Source organism: Accipiter gentilis, chromosome 29 (assembly GCF_929443795.1).
Source record: "Accipiter gentilis chromosome 29, bAccGen1.1, whole genome shotgun sequence".
In the NCBI taxonomy this organism is placed as follows: Eukaryota; Metazoa; Chordata; class Aves; order Accipitriformes; family Accipitridae; genus Astur; species Astur gentilis.
The window spans coordinates 12,180,857-12,205,242 of record NC_064908.1 but is presented as its reverse complement, the minus strand read 5'-3'; the positions used below and the strand labels follow the sequence as shown (position 1 = coordinate 12,205,242).

At 45.0% G+C, this 24,386-nt stretch overlaps 1 protein-coding gene across 1 annotated transcript in view; it reads right to left on the bottom strand.

The window, feature by feature from the left end:
* Window positions 1–24,386, bottom strand: part of PAPPA (pappalysin 1) — a 180,803-nt gene that overhangs the window by 37,687 nt on the left and 118,730 nt on the right. The window contains exons 11-14 of the mRNA XM_049832511.1: window positions 18,581–18,694; window positions 18,036–18,171; window positions 14,191–14,404; window positions 4,604–4,772 (exon numbers count right to left, since the gene is read on the bottom strand). Coding sequence (XP_049688468.1) covers window positions 4,604–4,772; window positions 14,191–14,404; window positions 18,036–18,171; window positions 18,581–18,694 — 633 coding nt within the window. The remainder of the gene's footprint in view (window positions 1–4,603; window positions 4,773–14,190; window positions 14,405–18,035; window positions 18,172–18,580; window positions 18,695–24,386) is intronic.

Genomic DNA, 24,386 nt, shown 5'->3' with positions numbered 1-24,386 from the left:
CTTGCTGGATGCTGGATCCATGCTGAGCACAGGTAAGCTCTATCAGTGACAGGAGACTCAGCTTCAAGAATTCAGTTATTAGTGTTGGTGTGATCTAGTTTAGGAATAAATAATTGTTCCTACTAACTGATACTGGCTGCTGAGACACGGTATGGTGCACAAGGGAGTTTTTCTAACTACAGGGTTGCACATCAGATGTACCTCTACAGAACACCAAATAAACAGTACAAATTCAGAATCTGGAATATAGCACCAAAATTTAAACAGAAGCAGTATCTGTGCATGACAGTCACACCTTACAGAAAACAAGCAAGAACATTTTTGCCCAAGCTAACACTCATGAGAGTATTTCAGCTGCAGCCATGGTCTTTGTTAGCAGAAAGCTGCAGGGCACTATGTCCTGCTGGAAATGCAATGTGCCTGGGGTCAACCCTCCTTGGAAGGGATCCCTCATTAGAGCTATTCTCCCACTGCACTTTATTTCTGCCCCTGTTCTAGACCTTGATGTGAAAAAAAAAAAAAAAAAAAAAAAAAAATTAAGTCTCTCCCTGTTTTCATCTCTGGGGTTTTCCCCATGGTACTTTCCCAACAAAAACACTAACCAAATCTGGAACAGTCACCTCCTTCCAGACCCATAAGGCTTCTCCTCTTCCTGGCACACTGGCAAGGCCATTCCCACGCAGAGAAGCTGTGCCCATGTGGGTAAGACCCTGGCTTCTCAGCTTTTTCCAGTAATTTGTTCCACACTTTGTACGATGGAAGCTGAGGTTTTCAAGGTCAGACATAATAATGGCACATTTTAGAGCATGTCTATCATGTCATCACTTCAAGCAATAGGAGCACATGCGCTTCTGCAGCAGAACATAACAGAGAACATTCCCCACAATGGAGACAAAGACTAGTGGCTTTGACTGAAAGCACAGAGGACAACTCTACCACGGAAATTATCATAGATGGCACCCACCAGCTTTCAGCTTCTCCCTCTTGCAACGTCCCACCTGCAGGTAGGATCGTTGCAGTGCCCAGGGGCAGGACCCCATGCTGCTGAGCAGGAGCCCATCTCTCCTCAACACCACGCCATACCTTGGGGGTATTTCCAATCGTCTCAGCCCGAGCAGTGCTGCCTTCGGGTCTGGCATTGCATCTCAGTGGCAGCATCTGCATCTGCCTTTGCGTTTCTCCCACCCGAAGCCTGAGCAGGCACGTGCCTGTTTCGCCTGTCTGATCTGACAAGGTCACCCAGCTCACAGCAGTCCATACGAAGCACTTGGCTTTCTCATCTGGTTTATTAGCTGTCACTTTGGGCACTTTGTGCTGCTTTGACTGGCATCCGCTTCCCTTCATGTCCTGCCTTCCAAACGAGGCTTATGCAGGGAGGGAGGGCGGGTGAGGAGGAGAAAAGAGGGGAAAAACAAGGGCCTCCAAAGATACAGTGTGCAGTACAGTGAAGAGGATGCAAACTTAAACAAATCTGGTGCCAGAAAGATTTGTTTCTTGGGACTTTTAACAGCCTGGGAGAATTCATGTCTCCTTCCTGCTGCCCAAGATCCCAGCCGGCTCCTTCTTCAAGCGATGCTTCACGTGTGAAGTTTCCTCTCCTTAAAAATGAACAGCTGTGCCCTCCCCTCTAAGTATTCTTCCACTTCTGCCCACTACTGTGCCTCTAATTGAACCCACATGAGCCGCGCTTTCTTTTCCTGGCATGATTGATGATGCCTTTGCACAACATTAGGGAGCTGCTGGGTTTTAAATAACACCTCTTGACCAGAGCGGCAGTGGTGGTAGCTTCAAGGAGAGATGACAACAAGTAACTGAATGAGAGGGGCTTTCAGCAAAGGACAAGGGGGAGGAAAGCACTGAAAGACAAAGGGGGAAAAGGGGGAGAAGAGAAGAAAGAGCAACGGAGTTGTCAGGGGGGTGGGAAGAAATTGGGGGGGAAATGAAAACATCCTGAGATCTTCTTCGTGAGAAAGATACATGAAGGATTTTGCTCCATCACTATGCAAACCCGTTTTTGTTGTTGTTGCTGAAGTCCCTAAATGAGGATGAGAGAGAGACCAAGCATCTGTAAACAGCTCAGCTTTTTTTTATTTTCAAACAGCAAACAGTTTCTACTGCACATAGTGCTGACGGGTTTTAGGGTTTGGTGATTTTATGGAGTTTTAACAGAATTTGGGAATGGGAGCTTCTAGAGAGCAGAGATGAATGAATTTTTTGCCCTAAGACTGATTAAAATGGTGGCTTCAGAAGACACAGAGGCCAGAAAGTGCAGAAACTGTTAAGAAGATTTTCAAAGACCCCTCAGATGTAAAAGATTGATTTGAAATGTGACTTGTGCCCCTACATCTCTGAGGTGCTTTTGAAAATTTTGCTTTTAATTCTCTGTTCACCCTTTTTTTCCGCCTTTCAGTGAAATACAGAAGACAAATGTGGTTCAGATGCTAAACCAGGGTGTTTTTGCTGGTTTGTCTTCATCAGCACGCAGTGGTCATGGGCCACCAATGTTCAGTTCAATGTTTGAGACATTGAACCTCACCTCAGCCCCCTTCCTACCCAAGAGTGTGAAACATCAGCATGTGCAAAGCTACCTTCCTTCCTCCTCTTCCTTATGCAGCGCCCCCGTCAGTTAAATGAGAAAAAAATAGCTCTAGACCCTCAAATCAGTCAAACAAGCAAAATAGTCAACTAAACGACAACAGTGAAACAACAAACAGCTTTGTGCAACGTTCCTCAATCACAGCAGAAAGTCCCTCTGACCATAGACAACAACCCACATGCCCTATCTCATCTCCAAATGCTTGAGATCAGAAAAGGAGCTGAAGCTGGGAAGCAATTGTGGAAGGAGCACAATGCATTTCAATACAACACAATACGAGGAATCCAAACCACGGATTCCGGACTTTCCTGGATAATTCATTTCTTGCCTACACATTCCACAAGTTCTGGCTTGAAGCACCTGACACAAAGAAATAAAACAAGACGATAGTGAAAGAAACTGTCCGTTCCTTTTCAACAGATCTCCAAAGCACATGAATAAACTTTCAAAGCATGCGTTTAACGTGCTTAGCTGAACATGGATATCCTTAAGATGCTCCACTCCTTCCCTGATTCGAACAGTGAATGCACAGCATCCAGCAAAATAAAGCCATTGGCCTCAGGGTTTTTATCGGTGGAAAAAAAGACGATGAAGTGCAGTAGTAGACCAGGGTGAGAGGAAGCATGTTGTAATAGGCAGTGAATCACGTTAGCTAGGGGTGCTAAAATCCTCCATTCCTGTCATATGAGTCTGATCACGGCTCTGAAACCAAACTTCTCAGGACAAAACCATATACAGTTGGCTGAGCCTCGCCAAAAGGTACTTCTTGCGTTTAAGTAACGCAGCACTGGTGAAACATGTTTAGGCTGTTTTATTTGGTTTGGGATTCCTGTGTGCTCAATGTACAGAACCCTTCCAACTATTTCCTGGTTCAGCCATTCAGGCTCGTTTGAGAACTTGTTTTCTGTTCTGTAAAAATGCTCAGCTGGAGCTGGGGTTCTGGTGCTGATGCCAATTAGGATGGAAGAGGCCCAGCTTGCGGGGTCTTGTATTTGTTTTGTAATTGAGTTGAAAGGGCTGACTCATTCCCCTCCGCTCTGTCTCCCCCCTCCGCGAGCTTATGAAGAACACAGTATTTCACAAATACAGGCAGGCTGCTGAGCGCGGCCGCCTGCCCCCAGCCCTCCCCGGCCCCAGATGTGTGTGCTGCCCCGACAACACGTGAGAAGGTGCCAATGGGGGAAACCACCCCCACGTCATACTCATGGGATCTGGCAGCATTAGAGATGAGAGCACAAACTGGGGTGTCTGCCCTGCACCCACGTATCCCGGGCACCCTGCTCCCAGTCACATGCTGAGGCTGAGCCTTGCTGCACAAACACCTCGTCCACCTCCCCCAGCATGAAGGACCTACATTTTTTTTAATGTTTAAAGAAATTGATAGTTTTCCTCAACACCCCACTCATTGCATCAAGACATGCTGCTTTTGTAGGACTGGATATTAATACATGGCTTAGAGAAGATGCAGAGCACTCCCTGGCCCGCCGAGGTAGGTTTTTGGTGCTTTGTTTGGAAGCAAAAAGGTTTGGGTGCTTTTTCCACTCCCTTGATACCATGCATTTCTGCAGTGCCAGGGTGTGGTTGGGAGCGGATGGACTGAAACACTGCAAAGGAGTTAAGACATTGTTAGCCTCAACCCAAGGAATAAAAATGAGATATTTTGCCCAGAAACTGGTTGTACAAAAAACCAAACATCCCACCCCCCAAAAAACAATCCAAGAAACACTTTGACTGAGTAGAGCCAGTGAGATCAGAGAAGGCCTGAACACATATTTGAACCTTTTGGGTTGAAAATTTCTAAATTTGGGGAACATCTGAGCTTTGCTCACTGCCAGTACCTCTTCCTGCAGAGTCAGATGGCTCCTGTTCTGATGAGAAGTATTTGGATAAGGCCTTGTCCCAAGGCTGAGCTGAGATTTTGGTGCTTAGGCTGGGTTATTTCTCTATTTCTCCACATCTGTTTGCTCATCCCTGTCTCATGGGTCATACAAAACCAGCAGAACAAACCTGGCTCTTGCTGAGATCATCGTCTCGCTGGACTTGCAAAATGTAGCCTGTCTTGCAGCTCACATTGCACTGGGCACCGTTGTACCACCCGCCACCGGTGCAGTTCAGCAGCGCATTCTCAATGTCCAGCTTTTGGCAGTCGTTGGCTTCGCAGGAGTAGTGGACGCAGCTAGGTGGGAGATAAGAAGTGGTATTTTTATTCAATTAATTTAATTCCTTCCACAAGAGGAAGCGTGTCTGACTGACAAACTTATCACTTGTCAGGCAGCAGGTACACAGACTGAACCTGACTCGGCAAAGGGCTCCTCGCCAACAAGCACACCCTCTAGTTATGTTTTCCTAAGGACAGGGACAGTGGTAACGGTGATGACAATGAAAGCAAATTACAGGTCTTGTGGCAAAAGGGAAGAGCCTGCCAGTTCTGCAGACTTACTTTCTGTTCTGCAATATTAAACAGCACTACGGCCTTCCTACTCCTGCACCAACATGTATCCATCCATCCGTCCCACGAGAGCACTCTCCCTCCAAGAGCAGTCCTTATGCCCCGTCCAATTTTAAATCTCTGCTGAATTCAGGAGTGCCCGATATTGCTAGTGATAAGTGTGCATGTGTGTACATGTGAGGAGGAGTTTCTGTGATCGACACTCTTATCTTTGAGAAACTCGATTGAAATCAACACATTCATTTTATTCCACTTTACAAGTAACACCAAACATCAGCTGTGTAGCTGTGTTGATAAGCTCTTATCAAGCTCAGCAGCATGCTGTCATTTCAGATCTCTCCGGTTGCTCTCCTGCCATCCATAAAATGTTTCCCTGGATGGAAACTGTCTGTTCTCCCTACAGTAAATTATTGTAACATTTAGCACAACTTGTAAAAAGAGGTTTTTGGTTTATTTTTGTATACACAGAGATGTCTGGTTGACACAAAATCTTTCACCATCTCTGATGACCTGAGTCAAACATTATAGCACATGTTCAAATGTGAGTATGGGGCAGTCCCTCAGCTAAAGGGCAATGAAAATGCTGAGTCTTAAAGCATGAGGGTATATTTAGACTAGATATAAGGAAGACATTTTTTACAATGAGGGTGCTGAAACACTGGCAGAGGTTGCCCAGAGAGGTGGTAGATGTCCCATCCCTGGAAACGTTCAAAGTCAGGCTGGACGGGGCTCTGAGTAACCTCATCTAGTTGAAGATGTCCCTGCTCATTGCAGGGGGGTTGGACTAGATGACCTTTAAAGGTCCCTTCCAACCCAAACCATTCTGTGATGACGTTTTGCTGGATTAGAGACAAAATTTCTGGGGTTAAGGATTCCTACAAGGTGATATGCCTCTGCTGAAAAGTGAAATGAATTTAAATTAAATACAGTTAAATTAGTTCTGAGGAGGGAAAACCTTGACTTATTTCACCATCTACATGGGTAAGTAAGAACCTGAAACACAGAAAGTTACAGAAAGAAGGGAAAGCAATGCATCAATACACATATTTTGAAATGGATTACAAGCAAGCTATTCCTGTCTTAGAAAAAGGGATAACAGCCACCAAAACCCCATCCACCTTAGTAAGCAGAGGACTTAGCATGTACATGGTGTTTTGCTGTATTCAAAGCATTGTGCAGACATTATCTAATTAATTTTCATGACACCCCTGTGAGACACCTGGGCTGGTATTGTTGTCTCCATGTTACTGATAGAGAAGCACATCTGCACATGTCTCTACTGAGCTCTAGATCAGATTAAACGACAGTATTATGTACCTCCACAACTCATTTCCCTGTCCCAGACTAGTGCTATATGGGAAGTGCCCACTGCTTGTAATTTAAGGTCGCTTGTTCAGTGGCAGCCCTTCCCTGGAGTGCGATGAGCCATAAACAATTTTTACATTCAGAAAGATCTTATTTCTTCATTGTGCACAAAGTACTGCTGCTGACAGGACTGAGAAAGGAGAATTCCACCTTTGTGATGGCCAACTCCATAACCTTGTCTGCAACAAACAGCACCCTGTCTATCAGCACTACAACTGTGATGCTCGTTACTTCTGCAGAACGGATGGACGATTCTCTGCCAGAACTGACCTACACGGAGTGAGCCTGCCTTCAGTAGGATCTGCCCCACCCCATACCAAGGTTTTCACACGTGTTTTCCAGTCACTGCAATTCACAGCCTGACATACAAATTTAAGCTGCCGTTGATTTCACTTCGCACCAATCAATAAGCCTGTGGATGAGACCGTGGAAGAACAAGTGGACAGCGTATCGTACCGCCCAGGTGGTCTTCTCTTGCAGAGAAATGAGGTGAGGACAACAGCCATGTGCAATTGTAAATGCCCAACAAGAATCACCCAGGAGTGTGAACCACAGACTTCACTGTTTCGGCAGCAGACCCCAGGCAGCCTCACATAATGCAGCTCCCCGAGCGGAGCAGTACCTTACTATTGGCCCCACAGCACTGCTAGTTGAGTAAATCACCAGTTAACATTAGCAAGAATGTCGGAACATGGATGTTGAGTGAGAGCATAAATGATGAATGCTATCTTGTTGAACCCTCCCTACATGTCCCAGTTACACCTACCCACGAAGGCTAACTGCCACTTTGCTCCCCTCTGTTTTTCGGATGGTGAGGCTGCAATACAAGTTCTTCCCGTGCCAGGGCTCCAGTGACGAGGAAGTTGACTCATTGAGGAAAAAAGCAAGCACTATTGCCAAGCCATTCTCAGAAGTACATATTGCAAACCTTGACTGCCCATTGCAAAACTCCCACAAAATCTGAAAACCTTGTTGCACTTAAGTTGGAAAAATAAAATAATAGCAGACCTATTTTATTTTATACTTATGTGAATCAACGTGCTACACATTGATGTAGCACTGAATTCAGCCTCGAATGGCTTCAGAGGGAAGGATGAGCCTAAGAAAACCTTTAATTTGCACAAAGGGAAATCTGGAGCAATGTCACCGCAGTCAGTGGCGTTGCTTTTCATTTCCATCAATGTAAAGGGGAAAAAGAATCTGGTTTCTTGAGTTCATATCAGGACACCAGATGAGCAAGCCTGGGCTTAGAAGTCCTACAGAACTGAAACGCCACAGACAAAGGCATTAAGAAACACTTATTGTGATGTTCTTCTTTCTGTTTACTAGTCCCCTTGTGGTCTTCTTAAATGGCCAGGGAACATTTTTAGCCACCCCCTCCAGGCTCGAGATTATGCCTCAGTTAGCAGATCATCTGGGCAGCTCACTCTGCCTGTAACTCTATATGAATGACTTCAGTGACAAACAATACAACCATTCACTTTTTGTAAAAAAACAACCACTGCCACCAAATGTTTCCAATTTAAATATTTCTGGTTCTCTAGCTACTGGTTCCAATTTGGTATCAGCTACTGTCAGCTGTAAATCCCAATGAATTTTGAAGTCATGATCCTGAATTGAGTTCTGCAAATGCAGAATTAAGGAGAAATTAATATCTCCAAGTAGGAAGTTTAGACAAAGAACCCATCACATCCATATTGCAGGATTGTGGGTTACAGAAGCTCTTGCATGGGTCCTGCCATTTAACAGTGGTTAATCATCACATGCTCCAGAAACTGTGCATTCCTCGGGAGAGAAACAATATAGAGTATCTGAGAATGAAATCACTTCTACTTTAACTCATGTTGATTCCTGGCATAGGACAGCTTATCCCATTTTCTCGCAATCAAAATTGGGCGACTTTATCAAAACTGCCTATTTCAAATCATCCCTGGTCTATCCTAGCTCCCCAAATGCACCTGGGAATTGCTTGCCAGAGTACGAGCTGGTCTGGATGAAAGCTATGCCAGGGACGCAAGGACCACTCTAATGGTTTACTGATACATGTGTAATGAACAAGGCCAGTGCCCGTGATATGCCCTGACACTGTTTATTTATTTTACTAGGTCCACCTCAGTTCCTGTCCTTGCCCTGGTAGTGTATGATTTCCTAAAGCAACATTTTCAGGCCAAGGTGCATGCAAAAAGCAGTGGATTTCTTGCACGCGTTCCCCTGTCTGCACCATGTTAAAAATACAGATCAAGGCAAACTGTTTTGATGATGTAAAAAGCCCTGAGCTGAGTTAGCTTCACACGTAGGCTGAAGTTCTGAGCCAGTTCTTACTTTATTCGAATCCACTCTGCCCATCCCTAATCTAAATGAGCTCAGTCATTAGCCTCTAAATCTTTATTTCTCTGTGCCAATATTGGCCCCAATTCAGCAAGGCGCTTAAATATGTGCTTAACTTCAAAAGCACGGTTAAGTCCCACTGATAGATTTGACTACAGGGGGATGTAAGCAAATAGCTAAGGGCTTTGCTAAATTGGGGTCTTAGTGACACAATCCTAGAAACATTTGTATTTTAACATGTTTATAGAGAATTATAACAATTAAGTGGAACTCTTCCTTCCTCACATAAAAACAATCCAGGACTTCCTCTTTCAAAAAGCTTACAGCAGCCAAACTTTTTCTTCCTAACCCTGGGGTCAAGCACTTTTCCAAGAACTCATCTTAACGTACTGCCCTAATTATTTGTCTCCTTCGTGATAGCTCTGACACATATACATGCATATGTAAGCATAAAATCTCATGGTATATACTTGTTATGAGAAGAGCCACATCAGTATCTATTGTACATAGGAAAAACATCCTTTTCCACAGTTCAGGCCAGCCTGGACTGCAGATCTGAAGCATACTTTGGTTTTGTTCTACGCCACCATACGTACACACAACTCACACACATGTAGCCTTCTCGGAGTTTTTCTAACAGATTTATCCTTACAATGGGTTTGCCTTCAACTCTGTAGAGATTACTCTAAAAGCAAGAGCAGGTTCTCTCTCTCTAATCCAAATATATATGCAGCATTTTGAAAAGCAAAGGCTGCTAGCCACATTCCTTGTTGTAGAAATAAAAAAAAAAAGTATGAAAACTGCAAAGGTGGCAATGAATTTATCTTCTTCAGTCTTCAGCTAAAACACACTGGTCTCCTTGTACCAACACAAAATCTCAAAGAACATCTACCCGATTCCTTGGGACTGGATGGGGACCGGTGAACCTGTTCTGACTGTGCCACTGGAAGAAGGATCAAACCCCTTCCTTTTAGGTGTTTGCCTTCAAATCTGGTCCATGAGAGTGACCAAATGACTAGCATCACCTATGGTTCCTTCAGCAATCTTACCACAGTCCCGTTGGGCCTGACTCTTGCTAGTGATCACAGCAAACTCCTATTTCAGACTGCTAGGTTCAGGAATGTGGATAAACCCAGAGATTTACAGAAAACACTTGATCCAACCCCAGGTAAGCTGTGGGGGAAGGAGAGGCATGAGCCACCACATCCCCACCACTGTCCCCACCAGTGGCAAGGCAACGTTCTCCTTGGGGACTGGCTCTGCCTTCAGCCTGCCTGCACCTCGTTGTGTGAGATATTCCTGCCCAGCGGGGGGGTCCATATTGAACTGATAAAGCCCTCAAAGGCCCTTCGCCCTGCCAGCCTGGAAGTGGGACCGTGTGCCTGGGTGTTAGCAGCCCTGCAGGTCTCCCTGCCAGAGTCTGTCCAGGCAAACAAAGAAAATGCATCGCCTTCCACTTTAATAAAAGCCAAATGATGCCGTTTGCCAATTACCAAGATGGGGTGAAGGTTAAAAACCCATTGAATTATAACACATGTCATGGACCAAAGCTTCTATGATTAACAGTTCTGTGAGAAATTCATTAATTTCACCAGAAGCAAGCTGACAGAGATTGCGCTTAATGACAGAACGCAGGGCAGAGGAAAGGTGGCTGAATCGGGAAAGAGAAAGCTGCATTAAATCACAAAAAAAGAGATGAGGAAACCCTTTCTGCCCCTCCCCCCAATAAAAAAGAAAAAAAAAAAATAACCAGAGTTATAAAGGGCAGTTGCATTTGTTCCACTGCTGAAGATTTATCTTCACCATTTCTTGTTGGGGAAGCTGACAGCAGGAGAGAACAAGACCAAGAGAAGAGCTGGAGTGGGTGACATCTCCCTGGGGCTTGTTTGGGGCAGCAAAGGGTGAAACTCGGAGGACAGCCCTCCACAGAGGCCAGGGCAAGGGCAGGTGATGGCATGTTGGCCAGGAGTGGGTCTTGGTCTACAGTGCTGGTCCCCCCCAGCTGTCAAACGCCCAGATGTGCACACTTATGGAGGAAGGTAAACCCAAAATCTCCTCTGCAGAAGCAATTTTGCAGCCGTAACAGCGAGTTTGTGCCAAGATTTAACCAAACAAAGGAAAAGAAAATCTTTTTGCCTCACTTACTAGAAAGCCCAAGGAGCTGCCCAACATGGGGCATGCACGCCAGAGAGCCGCGGGCAGCCAGAGCCTGCTCCAGGGGCAGGGAGGCTTATCTTCATTGCAAACACAGAGTTAATGGAGGATTAGAAAGCTGGAAACTCCTGAAATCCACAATTCTGACAGCTGAACTGGGGTATCTACCTGGGTTTTCACACCTCCCACCTGCAGTTTCCAGGAGAGGAACAAACAGCACCGGGCAGGGTGGAGGATGGGACGGATCTTGTGAACATGGCAGGGAAACGCCGCCAAGGGAAAGCAGCATTTCACAAGAACTGCCTTGCCAGGGATGGGAGACCCCCAGCTGATGTTTCCTACATGGTGAAAAGGACAAAAACCTGATTTCTGAAGAACCGCTGTCAAAGGCAGCCCCAATGCACCAGGCTTTCTTGCTGCTTGAGTGACTGTGGGGTGGGAAATTATACCTCTGCTTCTGCACACCCTATTTCACTGTCCACTCCACAAGGCTAAATAGGAAATAATAAAAGTATAATAATTTGAGCTATAAAGCGCAAGAGAAGAACTAACTGGGCCATTATATCTGGTCTAAGGATGCAATGTGGAAATAAAGCATGTCGTTTTTACAGCACATCTCCAGCAGTGAGGTAAACTTTTGCTGAAAACAAAAAAGAGCCTGTGGTCAGCTGCAGCAGAAAAACCAACAACTGGAAAAATACAACTGGAAAGTACAGAGTATTTTTTTTTTTCAAACCCTCTATAAATGTCTTCAGAAGGATGGAATGGATTTTCAAAAGAGCTAACAATGACTGAGGACAACTACCTATAAAGTTCAATGGGACTTTTGCATTTAAGCTCCTTTTTCTCTTCTAAAATATTAACTGTAATACATATTTTAAGAAAGAAGCAGGAGTGCATGTTTTATTTTAAGTTAAGTTGTCACTAACCCATGGGAGTGATCCATTCACCCTCAAAATACAAGCTGTGTTAACTTTTAAGGGCCGATATATTTCTTTTCCCTCACATATTTAAAATCTGCACCCTTGCCTAGAAGTGTCTGTATCTGGCTATAAATCCTCTCCAACCCAAATAATTCTCCTTGAAGACAGAGAAATAATCTCTCTTGTAGAGAGAAGCCAAAATGCAGGCAAAAATATACATGTTGACCTAAGGAAAATGAAAGCAGTAAAATTGACGCTTACACATAGGAAGGAAAGTTCCTTTAAAAATTAAATAAATATTTTTAAAATCATATTAGGCAAATGCAACCAGTGGGGAAAGGGGAGAAGGGAAGGATGAGCAGTGTGGGACTGGAACTCAAAGGGAGTCTGATGAGGAGACCGGGAGCACAGGAGGTAGAGAAACCCACATCCAGCTTCTGAACTGGTTAAGAATAAACTTAAAAAATCCCTCTTTCTACGTTCTTCCCGGAGTGGGTAAAATAACAAAGGGAAAACCTGACAGGTGACAGCAAAGGCATCACCTATTCCCTGGCTGCACAACTTAATGCACAACTTTCTCTACATCTTGGATACCTGAACTGCTTAGAATTTCTTGTACAGAAGAAAGCATACACGGTCACCCAAAGGAATCCCATCACAAGGCAAATTGGGGATTTTCCACTATAGCACTGTAATCAATGGAAAAAAACCCACCAATTTCAATTGGCTTTGGATCAGGGCTTTATTTCAGATAGTTTCTAGTTCCTTGACTGACATGGGAAACTTTATGATCAATCCAGCGTTGTAACCTGCAAGACCTAAAATGTTACTTTGAACGAGCAAGGCTCTGACAGAAGTTTTTGAGAGCAAGGGCCTGAGATGGTTCAGTGCATCACGAAAACAAAACAATGCAAAAAAAAAAAAAAAAATCAAGAAGAAAAAGAAGAGGCAAACGGTGGGTGATTCTTCTTCAAGAGATTTCTAAAGGTTAGTTTGCTGGGCTGCAGAGGCTCACTGAAGCTTTGCCTAAGGGGAATACATTTTTTATTAAGGAAATAACTTTCTAAACACAGAGCACTTCTAATTTCGTAAGTGAACAAATGATTCAATTCCTACTGAAAACTTGAGAGGGAGGAATGTGGCCCTGCATCTCAGCCCTCTCGAGCTCCCTGTTGCTTCTCACCATCTCCTTCCAGTGGGTCTTTCTCGCTCCTTTTTCTGTCCCGCTCCTGCACTGGGATTTGGCCAAACTTCCACAACTAGACTTCTCATCTGAAACTTGATCCTGCTGTCTTTGGGCCTCTGAATTTATACAACCTATTGCACAGAATGATCAGACTCCTTGAATCTAGGTCAGAACACACTGACTGGATTGATTTAGCTATAGATATACTCCTTTTTTTTTACATTTTATTTTCCCTTCCCTCTCCCCCTTCTCACCCTCCCGCCTTTCCTGGAATAAAAGCAGGCCCTAAAAAGAAGCCAGAACATTATCAAAAAACCTGACAGCTTGCTTAGGAGGCTGAGCAGAGGTTTGCCGGGATATGCAACTTGTTTTACTATTGCTGCCGCCATGGTATGACGACTGCTCACAACTTTGAATTCACAAAGGGAAAAAAAAATTATTCTTTCAGGGGTTTTGCTAAATTCTCCCCTCTTCTTTTCACTGCCTCGCTGAAAGGATCCATGAAGCTGCCGCACCAGAGGCCACAAAAGGTCACAATCTCTGTGGGATGCTGTAAAGCAGAGACTGAGAGGGGTTGGTGGTGATCTATTGATGTGTCTGTAATAACAACAAGAATAAAACGGTAGCCATAAACCTTTCATCCTGGGGGGTCCCACAGAGCTTTTCAGAACATGGGCTGGATCCGGAGAGGTACTGAGGGCCCTTACCCAGCCATAAAAGCACCACAAATGCTGGTGGCCAAGCACCGGCCACACGGGGCTGAGTACCTTGCAGGATCTGGCCCCACCGGGGCACAAGCATCACTTTGTCTCCGCACGACCGCTTCCGTGGGAGGTCCCTGTAGCACTTTAGCAGCACAAAGCGGTTTAGATTGAAGCTGGTGTGTGAGTGGCAAAAACGATGCTGTACTGGGGAACGTATGGAGAGTTAACTGGCCCCAATTCCAAGCTTGGGATAAAGGAGGGAGGAGAAAGGAAGAGGAAATAATTCACTAACAGTATCCCATGCGGGTTAAATGTCCCATCCATCCTGATCAATGAGAACACTGCCGGTTTTTTACCAGCGACACAAAAGGGTCAGCAGGGTTCAGCTGCTGTGCCCCTCCTGCCTCCTCTTAACCCCCGGCGCAGGCGGGCGGCGCGGGGGGCGGTGGGTGGCGAGGCAGAAGGAAGCGGGCTGACAGGCTCACCTCTGCTCCGCCGGGCTGTAGGTCTGTCCTCGCTGGCAGCTGCTGATGGTGATGGGGTCGAAGTTGTGGAAGGAACGCAGGGCCACCCCGGAGATGGCCACAAACTGGGAGCTGAAGCTAATGAGGACAGCCTGGGTGTGATAAAAAGGGTGACTGAGGTCATGGATGACGGGGATAATCAGGGGATTGTTCCTGCAGCTCAGGACGTGGACACCTGCCAGAGGAGAGACAAGATCAGAGGAAGGGTCAGACTTAACACAATCGCTTCCCAAAGCCGTGGGCACTTCAGAAGCATTTCCCCCATAGGAACGGCCCTATAGAGCTGAAAAGTTATGGTAAGCTGCCTGGAGGGGCTTCCCAAATCGCTCTGGAGAGCTTAGCAGAGAAGGATATCCCTCCAGACAGCTGAAGAAAGGCTGCCATTCTCTCCACAAGCGCAGCAGACTCTCAGAGCAGTTTCTTTAGACCACAGCTACGTTTCTATTGTGCTCTGTTAAATCAGGAGCAACCATCACGGAGGAAGCAGTCGCGCTATTGTAAAACTGGTCCGAGAGGACAGTTGGAGCCTTTATACTGCACATCAAATGGTGCCGGCAGGCTGGGTGGCTTTGTGCACCGTGAGCAGTGCACCAGTGCCTTGTTCATAGCTGTGCATGTCATTAACACTCAATGTAAAACTTCTTTGCATGAGTTCTACACCAAATGTGCCCAGTCTTGATTTTTTGGGATGGTTTTCAGCCTTAGGGTAACTTGCTCTTTGCTAAAAAAGGCCAAGATGGTCCTGGAGAGAGAAACAAGGGTGATGGACCCACTGAGGATTTTACACGTGATTTCATTTGAGCAGAAAATAATTGTGTCTTGGGAAAATAAAAGTGTCTCAAGAGGTCAAGGTGCACAGAAGCACCAGAGAGGTGACAAGGAGACTTCTTAATACCTTTTCTTCAGCAGATAAGGCACTCAGTGATAGCTGGGAAGAAATTTCCACCTTCAAGTAGAGGCAACCTGAATTCAAATGGGCCAAATCCATCTCAGGGGTAACTCAAAGGACAGACAGCTGTCGGCTGGCCTCAAAATTCATTAATTGGGATTCACAGCCTGATGGCTGCCTGCAAAGCCCTGCCTCCACAGCTCCGTGGCATCGTTCCGAGGATCAGCTTGGCTCCATTTGCTTCACTGGAGCTCCCCCAGCAATGGCTTTGGCCCAGGCCCTTTGGCTACCCTGATACACTTACAAATTTGAAAATAAAATAAATTCTATTTGCATGTTTAACTGGCTCAGGGATTTCTATTATTATTATTTTTTCCAGCTCAGGTTTCTTGACTCAAAAGGGAAGGAATAATAAAGTTTTCATTTTTGTCCTTAGAAAGTGATTTCCTGTGAATTAAGGCAGACTTCTACCACTCTCTTTAAACATCTATCTCCCACCCTCTACTTTAAAAAAATCTTCCTGTAATAAAAAAAAAATAAAAAAAAAAGAAATAAAAAAGCAAGCCTCTTTTTGTTTTGGTCTTTACCTGACCCTGAAATAACCTCCCTGTCTACTTGCCTCCCACAGGTCTTTTGATATCAGCTCCTTGTGGAACGGTGCACGTTTCTCACTTACAAACAGGTGCAGTTAATACTCGAAATCCCGGGTTCCCAAATTCCTTGGAAGTTTCTGCCTTCTCTGATGGAAAGCCAAGAAAGACCTTATGGTATGAGGCTGTTTATTCACTTCAATTTCATTCCTCGCACTCAGGTGGTGTCCACAACAAAACAGACCCTCAGAGCTGTGCTGCAGTTGCTGGTGCTTTTGGACCCCGACAAAGGTAAATGGGGGCTGAACAGGTCAGGTTCATTTAACTAACCTGCCTTCATTAGCAAAAAACACTCAAGATAGTGCAGGTGTCCATGGCAGGGGAGTTAGAGCTGTCCCTATGCTTGCCCCTGTTTCTGTAGCTCTGTAGCCGCCTATTCAATGTTCAACAGCTCTTGCAAAGTACCCAGCAGCTGAACCCCAATGTCTACAACGGCTCTGAACTAACAGCGCTGAGGTGTTTGGCATCCTGAGCTCTCAATCTCCTATCGAGACTCAGAAGAAGCTTCTCATTGTTTTATGGGATTTCACACAGTAAAAACTTGTTCTGATCAAGGCGGGAAACTGCACTTCTGGTTAGACTGCATTTTGCTCATGGGACTGTCTTTAGCCCACTGAGGACTGATCAAGTTTAAATTATTCCTACTTCCTTTTGGACGTACTTTTAGTTTGCCACTAACTTCTGCTTAAGGCTGGCTGACCGTCTGCAGCCAATCCTGCACCCAGTGCGTGCCAAAGTTTGCATCTCAGCTGCAGTTTCTAGCTTGCCACAGTGATAATTCAAACACATCAAACACAATATCCAGGAAAAGGACTTAATGCCGCACCCAGAACTCAGACAAAACAGTGATTGGGAGCTCTGCCAGAGTGAATGAGAACTGCTGGGTTGTCTACCTATACCTCTCCTCTGCTCCAGGCCAGCCTCTTCTGAAAAGGTCAGAGGGGCTTTTCCATGATCTCCAGGCATCAGTCTGAGCCATGCCAAACTCATGTTGCAACTTCATTGAGGATTTCAAAACCTAACCCTCAGTTTCCTCTTTGCTCCTCTTTCTTGTTCTTTCTCTCACGATCTGTCTGTCTGTCTCCATAAAATGTTGCATTAAGTATTTGTTGGCATGCTTGTGTCTCCATCATTTATTTCTCAGGGGGAAATAGCTATGTGCCACTGTTTTGTGAAAGGAGAAGGATAAAACTAATCCAGGGCTCTGGCAAACTGGGAGCTATCCTGACTCAACCTGTACAACTTGCTATGAATTTTGGTTTGTTCTCAGACAACAGACACCACACATACTTTCTTTCTTTTCTTCCACACCCCATCAGATCATATATTGCCCTGGATAGTCATCCAACACCTGCCACTTGTGTGTAGTGTGTCCCTTCTCCTTCTCATCACTAGTAGGAAGTTCATTTGAGTTTCAGCTTGTCAAAATTCCAAAGTTATGGTAAAACAGAAAGCTGGGGAAGGGGGTTATGTTTCCTTAAAAACTGCTCTTGGGACAACATGACCAGCTTTCTTCCCAGTAGAAAAAAGGGCAGGGGACAGCTGGAAAGGGATTATGCAAGTCCTACCCTGACATGGAGTTGGGAGCTAGGGTGAGCTCTGTCCTGGAGCTTAAATGCAGGCAGAATCAGTTCACCAGACACAACCTTCCCAGGTTCAGGGACCTGTGCCGAGGGTAGCGACAAAAATGGTCTATCCTGGCACTTCAGCACAACTAGCAGGTCCGCAGCCTCTATCAGGCACATCTGCTTGAGGCCATGCAAGCAGCCCGCAAGGGCCCTGGTGTTAGACCTTCATCAAACCTGAAATACTTTGAATGAAAAATTTTGGCCATTAAATAGCTGTGGAAACCTCCCTGCAAGCAGGACTAGAGATACGACCAACTACACCTTGTGAAGCACAAGCGTTTGCTGCACCGGCTGGTGCAGGTCCCTCACTCTCTACTACCAACAGTCCATTTGTATCACTGTCAATTTCTCTTCAGGGAGGAGCTGTGCGTGAAACATTGAAATAGTGCTTATTTTAATGACTAAAGAGGAACTAATAACTTCTGAACACATAGTGAACAGGCAAAGAGAAATGTCTGTATAAAATGATGCATCATTTTCAACAAACTCTAGTGAAACTCATGTCTTGGAGCATTAAGCAAGCACTTTTTTTTTTGTCTGATCCTGGAAAAACTGAGCAGGAGCATCGGTCAGTTTGTGAATGGGGGTACCAACATATTAAACAAGCAATAAAGAGCGAGTTTAATAAAATAGTCTTACCAAGATCATGGCTTTGCTCTTTGGTGTCAAACAGCTGCACACCGATGGTCTCCTGCTTCTGATCCAGGTAATAGGTCCCATCAGTAACTAAGTGAACTAGGACTGCCGCAGCTACCATAGGCTGGGAAAAATAAGCCTGGGAAAACAAAAGCCCCACAAAGGCTGAGGTGGAGAACTGTGGTGGGCTTTAAAAAAACCCAAGAGTCAGTCCAGAACTTTTAAAATAACAATTCCCATCCCAGGTCACATGGAAGTCTTTTCTTCCAACCTCTCCTACACAAACTAGATAAACTCGAGTCAAACAGCCCTGCAGCTGGAGGCTGTAACCTCTCAGAAATTCAACAGCCTTGTCACAGGAGGGGACTTTACCACTGACTCTCTAGACAGTGCTCAGAGGCTTTGTTTTGCTATTTTGCACTAAACATACTTCAAAGTAAGAGGCAGCTTGTCCTGAGGAAGGCTATCCCAAGAAATTTTGCCTGTTGGGAGAAACTTTGTGCAGGCAGGCAAAGCGGAGAATTCTGAATGACGTGTGTACTTCCTACCTTCAGCCAGAAAATGGTCTGTGTCATGTGGGAGTACTGGAAGTTGGCTGTGCAGGGATACCAGGCATACTGAGAGACACCATCATTCAAGTCAATCACCTTAGTTCGACACATCTGCAGGAGAAAAAAAGAAACACCAAAAGATACATAGATGACAGCAAAGAAGGACTATGACTATTTAAAGTGTGTGTGTGGGGGGAAGTCCAGGTGCACTGCTAGAATAAAATAATACACAATATTGATGTTTCTAAATACCATGAGATTATTCAAAAGTTAAGTTTCCAGGTCTTCCACCTCAATAAGAAAAACTGAAACATGAAAAGCAGCTAAAGACTCACAGCAGCTGGATGGCAGCCAACAGTTTCCCCTTAATTTGGTACGAGGTCTTTGACAGCATTCAGAACAACTCTGCTTTCACCCAAATGGACCACGACTCTTCCCACTAGAGTCCAAGTGACGATCACCTCTGAAAGTACCAACTCACAGCACGGACAGCCTGCAGATGCTCTCCACAGTACTCAAGCAATGTCCTATTTAAACCTGCACGTTACTGTAACCCCAGGGAAGCCACAGATGGCCATGTAAACTTGGAAGCAAGTGTATCCAGGAAAGGCCTGCCTCTACAACCCAATTTAAGCAAACTAGTTTCTTTTTTTGTTAACTAGTTTCTGTAAGTGGAATCACCTTCTTCCTATGCCTACAGCACTTTCCATGGCAGGCAGCAGTGGTATTATGAGCGAACTGATCTTTCCAATAAAGAACAACTACATGAATCCCAAGTGCTGGCATGGATGAAAAGCTCAAAGAAGAAAATACCTGAATTTAAGTACCGGCGAGCCTTGCAGTGCCATCAGTGTGTAAGATGTGCAAATGAAGCTGCAAGAAATGGTAGGATTTACCCTGAAACCACACTGCTCAGTGAAGCTGCTTCAAAAAAGAAACATGCATGACCATAGCCTTCATTCCCCCAACAAACACGAGAAAGGAAATGTCTGCCACGCAAAAGGCTATAACTGCATTAGAAGGATGCTTCCAGCTGAGGCTCTCGGAGCGCCCGAAGGGTACCTGTTAAGATTCACAACACTTTGGTGAACTCAGTGACTGTCATTACCAAAGTCATGGGGATAGAGGTAATTCCTTGTGCTCACACCGTATAGTGACAATGGAGCTACAAATGTAGCCCAAGAGGCCAAACCATCTCCAGCAGCTGTGCCAGCCACAGGAGAGCCTAGGACTGGTCACACAGACCACCTGCGCTAGGTGCAAACTGGAGCTCTGTACTCCTGGGGACAGTATTAGATTTCTTTCCAAGACCAGAGTCTGAACTGAGCAATGAGGTGGTGATGTGCTGTCAGTAAAGCTGTTCCCATAAGCAATTTCCCTGATTATTAAAACAAAGAGAAAACCCTGAAGTGAAACAAGAGAATTAAGAGAGATTTTTAACCATTCAAAATCCTATGCTCACTTGGTAATTCTGCATGGAACTGCCCTCTTGGTCTTGGCAGGAAAAGTCCGGGCAATGCAAAGAGAGCCTGGGATGCCTGGGAATGAGAAACCAGATTGGCTAAAAGTGAGGTAATCACCTCTATAATCTGAGTGCCTCAAGATCCAGCACAGAGGAATCTATGGGCAAAACATAAATCAGCTTTAATGGGCTGGAAGAAGATTTTTAGTTTATTTATTTTTTAAAACAACTGGGACCAAGCTTCATTGAGGCTAGCCAGTGGATAGTGTTACATTTTACAACAGAGCAAGGCTTTACATAAACTATCTTTGGCATTTGAAATCCAGGCCAGCAATTCGACATGTACCATTTCGCAATTCTCCCTTCTTGCATTTTCAGCAGCCTGTCTCTTGTTGGGAGCATGGTTTTTATTTTAATACCTCTCCAGCTAGGGAATTTATCTTACCCACATCTGCAGTTTATATGGTCAGAGAGCTCTTTGACATGAACAAAGGTCTCATTACTTTTATATGATTTTGTTCTTATTCTTATATCTCCTCCTGCTCTATTGGTCCAAAAAGGTGGTTGAAAGAAACAAAAGTACTGACGTTTGGTGCATTTTAAGTGCCACTTAATGGATGAATGAAAACCTGTATTAAGAAATCACCCAGACCTTCACCAAAAGTTTGAATCAAACCCAAAATAAACCCCTGCTGAGATGGGTTGGAAATCTCTGATAACTTTTAAATGCCTTGTTTGATTTGTGTGTGTGTATGAACTCCAGCTCTTTCTGCTTCTGCCTGAGAATATTAGCAAAAATCTTAACATTGCATAAAGAGCCTGTGTTTGAGATACACGGATCTGAGGTGTGCAGACTCGGTAGACTGGTCTGGTTTGAACAGGTTAGATAAGCTTCCTCCTGCTGAGGCTGATCCATCGCTACTCAGACAAGTGTTTCAAAGTGGTACTAGGGTAAAAAGTTCTTTTAGTAGAAAAGTATAATTGAAAAGTGTGGGAAAAGTCTAACAGACATGACATTAGGGGTGGCTAGAAGAGCCTCTTCTACACTAGCTGCTACCCAGTAAACTTAGCTAATGGCAAAAAAGTTCTTTAAGATTTCGTAATAACAATTGGACTGGATAAACAGTCCCTATCACCTACAAACTCCACCATCTCAATAGGCTCTAACGCACTTGGAAAATACATCCCCTTTCCAATTCTACCCCGTTATTGAGTGTCACACCACAACTGCCAAGTCTGAGAACCATTTGGTGGGAGAATCTTTCACACCTCTGCTTTTAAGGCATCCCTAGAAGATGGCAGCAGCGTGAAGGCACTTATTATTGCAGTACCACCACTTTTAAGCTAAAAGTTCAATGGCCTGGAAGACACAGCATCATCTCTCCTCATGGCTACAAACTCATAGGAATTCAAGCTTATGAGAAATAATTTATTTCCTAACATCCTCTGGTTTGCTACAATGATGCAAAACAGCAGCTAAAGCACCTGACAGCTGTGGAGGGAAGAAAGGATAGATGTATTTTTCATTTCAGGGTGTTACCAAACACTAAACTATTTTCTTTGAAGAATGACAGCATCACACAGGACTCAAAACTTCGCTCACTGGGGCTTATCCACGTTCTCAGACCCACATAGCAACTGGGATCCACAGGAGCTTCGTATCTGCTCCCAAGTATTTGGGGACTATTTGTGTCTACTTACTGGAAGCCCATGTCATACCCCTCCCTAGGAAGCTGCTTTCAATTAAAAGAGCTGATGTCTGTTCCTCTCAGAGGTTCTAATCCAGCTCGTCTCCCACCCACACATTTTGTACACAAACATCGAGAGACAGAATGAACAAGGCCAGAGAGCACTGTGGGATCTTCCCACAAGAGGGAATGCCTGGAGGATTCCCTTTGACTGATTTATACAACCTCTTGTCAATCACAGGGACAACATGTTCTTCAAACCGCCTCTCCTGTTTTCCTTCTCTTACTCAAGGGGACCGAGGAATGTGTCAGCAGAAAGAAAAGTGATATATCGGGAGCTCTTAGTTCATTGCCACATCTAAAACGCATTTACTATTGCAATCAACTCCATTTCCTCATAACGTTTTCCTTCAAAGTAATATGGGAAAATTTGCTGAAGAGCAAATTTTGGAAGGCACCCTTGTGAACGATTCCCAGCCATCCCATGACTTCAGGCAATGTTAAGTGGTGTTGATGGGCTCCTCTTGCAGACAAACTACAGGTTAAGGATCACTGACCCTGTGGACTGGGCACCGGACTAGGTCTCAACCTGCCTGTGCCCAGTGCCTGGCCCCATTACAACCTTCTGGGCAGGACTGGCTTCTCCAGGCCTGAGGCCCCCATCCGTAAGACGAGGATGATATTGCCCCATGTCACACGGGTATCTTGAGGGTAAAAGCCATCAGCCACAAAAAGGTGCTCAGATGTTACAAAGAGAAGGGACAAACAAGCACATACACGTGTGAAGGACATAGCTCCCCAAAGGAGTGAGTTAAATACAAACAGATGCCATCCCACTCTGTCCTTCCCATCAAGCAAGCACAGCCAGACACCACAGGCTTTGCATACACTGGTGGTTCTCATCTCTCACATTGTAACATCAAAATGATTCTAAATGCAGACAAGCAAAGCTGCTATTTAAACTGGGATGCTGCCCTGCTCAGCCGTGGCATACGGCTGACACCGCGGTTGGCGTGGACGTGCCTGTCTGCATGCCCATGGGCGGCTCTAAACAGAGCTAATCTCCAGTGCGCAGATCTGTCCGCTCCCAAAATCCCATCTGTTGTCCCATGGTGGGGCTTCCTCCAGACCATGTCTTCAAGCTAAGAATGGCTGTGAAGGGCCACCGTGAGCAGTTGTCCCTCAGGCAGCAGGGAGCATCCTCCTTCTGGAGAAGGGTGGAAGGGGTTATCATGCCCCAAACGTGAGGCTGCTGCCTCTCCCTCCCTCCTTTCTACTGGGCACTGCGCTGCTGCCACTTCTGCACCGAGACAGACAATGCTGCGGGTTTCTGGGATGAAATGGGCTATACCCTGTCCCATTTGCAAAACAGCAACCAGAGAACAAGGAGGAACAGGATCTATGGGTAAAATCCACAGTACCATCTATTTGTGGAGCACACAACATCCTGAGCGAGGCTGTACGAGTGCACGGAAATACTCATGGACTGATATGAAACCCATGAAGGCACAAACAGGACATATTGTGTTGTTTGAAGATCCAGCTAAAGAACAGATTTCAACCACAGTAATGAAACCTCATTAATCTACAATTTTTAGCCGACTGCTCTGCAGAATGTTGTTTATATTTAACTCAACACGTGCCAGAGAATCCCAACCATGACATAAGCAGCATTTTAACACATCCCTTACAGATGAAAACTTTCTCTCTCCATTGCCAGACATGGGGGCTGGCAGTCACCCAGACCTTTTATTCTTAAATATGTTATTGTTCTTGCAGACCTAAGGTTAATCTTACCCAAGGATGAGGGACTATGGTGCAGTTGCTAAATATCAGAAAGGTTCCTGCTTGTTTATTGCCCGATATTATAAGGCAGCTTGACTGCCACATGGACACCACCCAGTTTGCCGACTGCAGCACAGACCTCCAATCTGTTCTGAAAGCTGTTGCACTGTTCCTCTCATTTAGGCTGGGAATTGGGTTGGAGTTACAGCAAAAATGAAATTGCCCACATTAGTGAGCACTGAACCATTAAAAAGGCCACCATTTGGTTCCAACAAACACCTCAAAAATCAGCCAATTTCTATGACCATTTCAAACCTCAGGAGCCCACAGAGCTCAGATGGAAACTGTACACACAGGCTTACTCAAGGGACATCAGAAATTTTGCTTTGGGTTTTCATCTAGGTTCTGGTCAGAAATGTTTTAAGACTAGTCTCTTTATTAGTGTTCTGGGTTTGTCCCGTCAGAGGATTTGAGTCAACAGTTGTCTGCCCAACTATGAAAGTCAGCACTGGGTCATTTCAGGTTGGCCTCTAAGACTTCAGGAAAGCATTCAAAGTTACTTTTTCCAAACTGGGGCATATATTACATTTTTATGTACATTAACAATGAGTTTAAAATACTCTGTTGTTGTAAAAAAAAAAAATAAAAAAACCTTTCAATAGCTTATAAGCTTTCAATAGCCTTCTTACCTTCTAGTCTGCTGCTTTTTCCTCAGCAGCAACTTTCCCTTACCTCTGATGCTCATGAACTCCAGCTTCTACGCCAAACCTCTCCTTGTCCTCTGTGTCTGGTAAGACGGTTTTACTAAGTTTCATGCTCTTTGTCTGCTTTTGCCTGTTTTCTTTGGGGTACTTAAAGGTCTGATGGC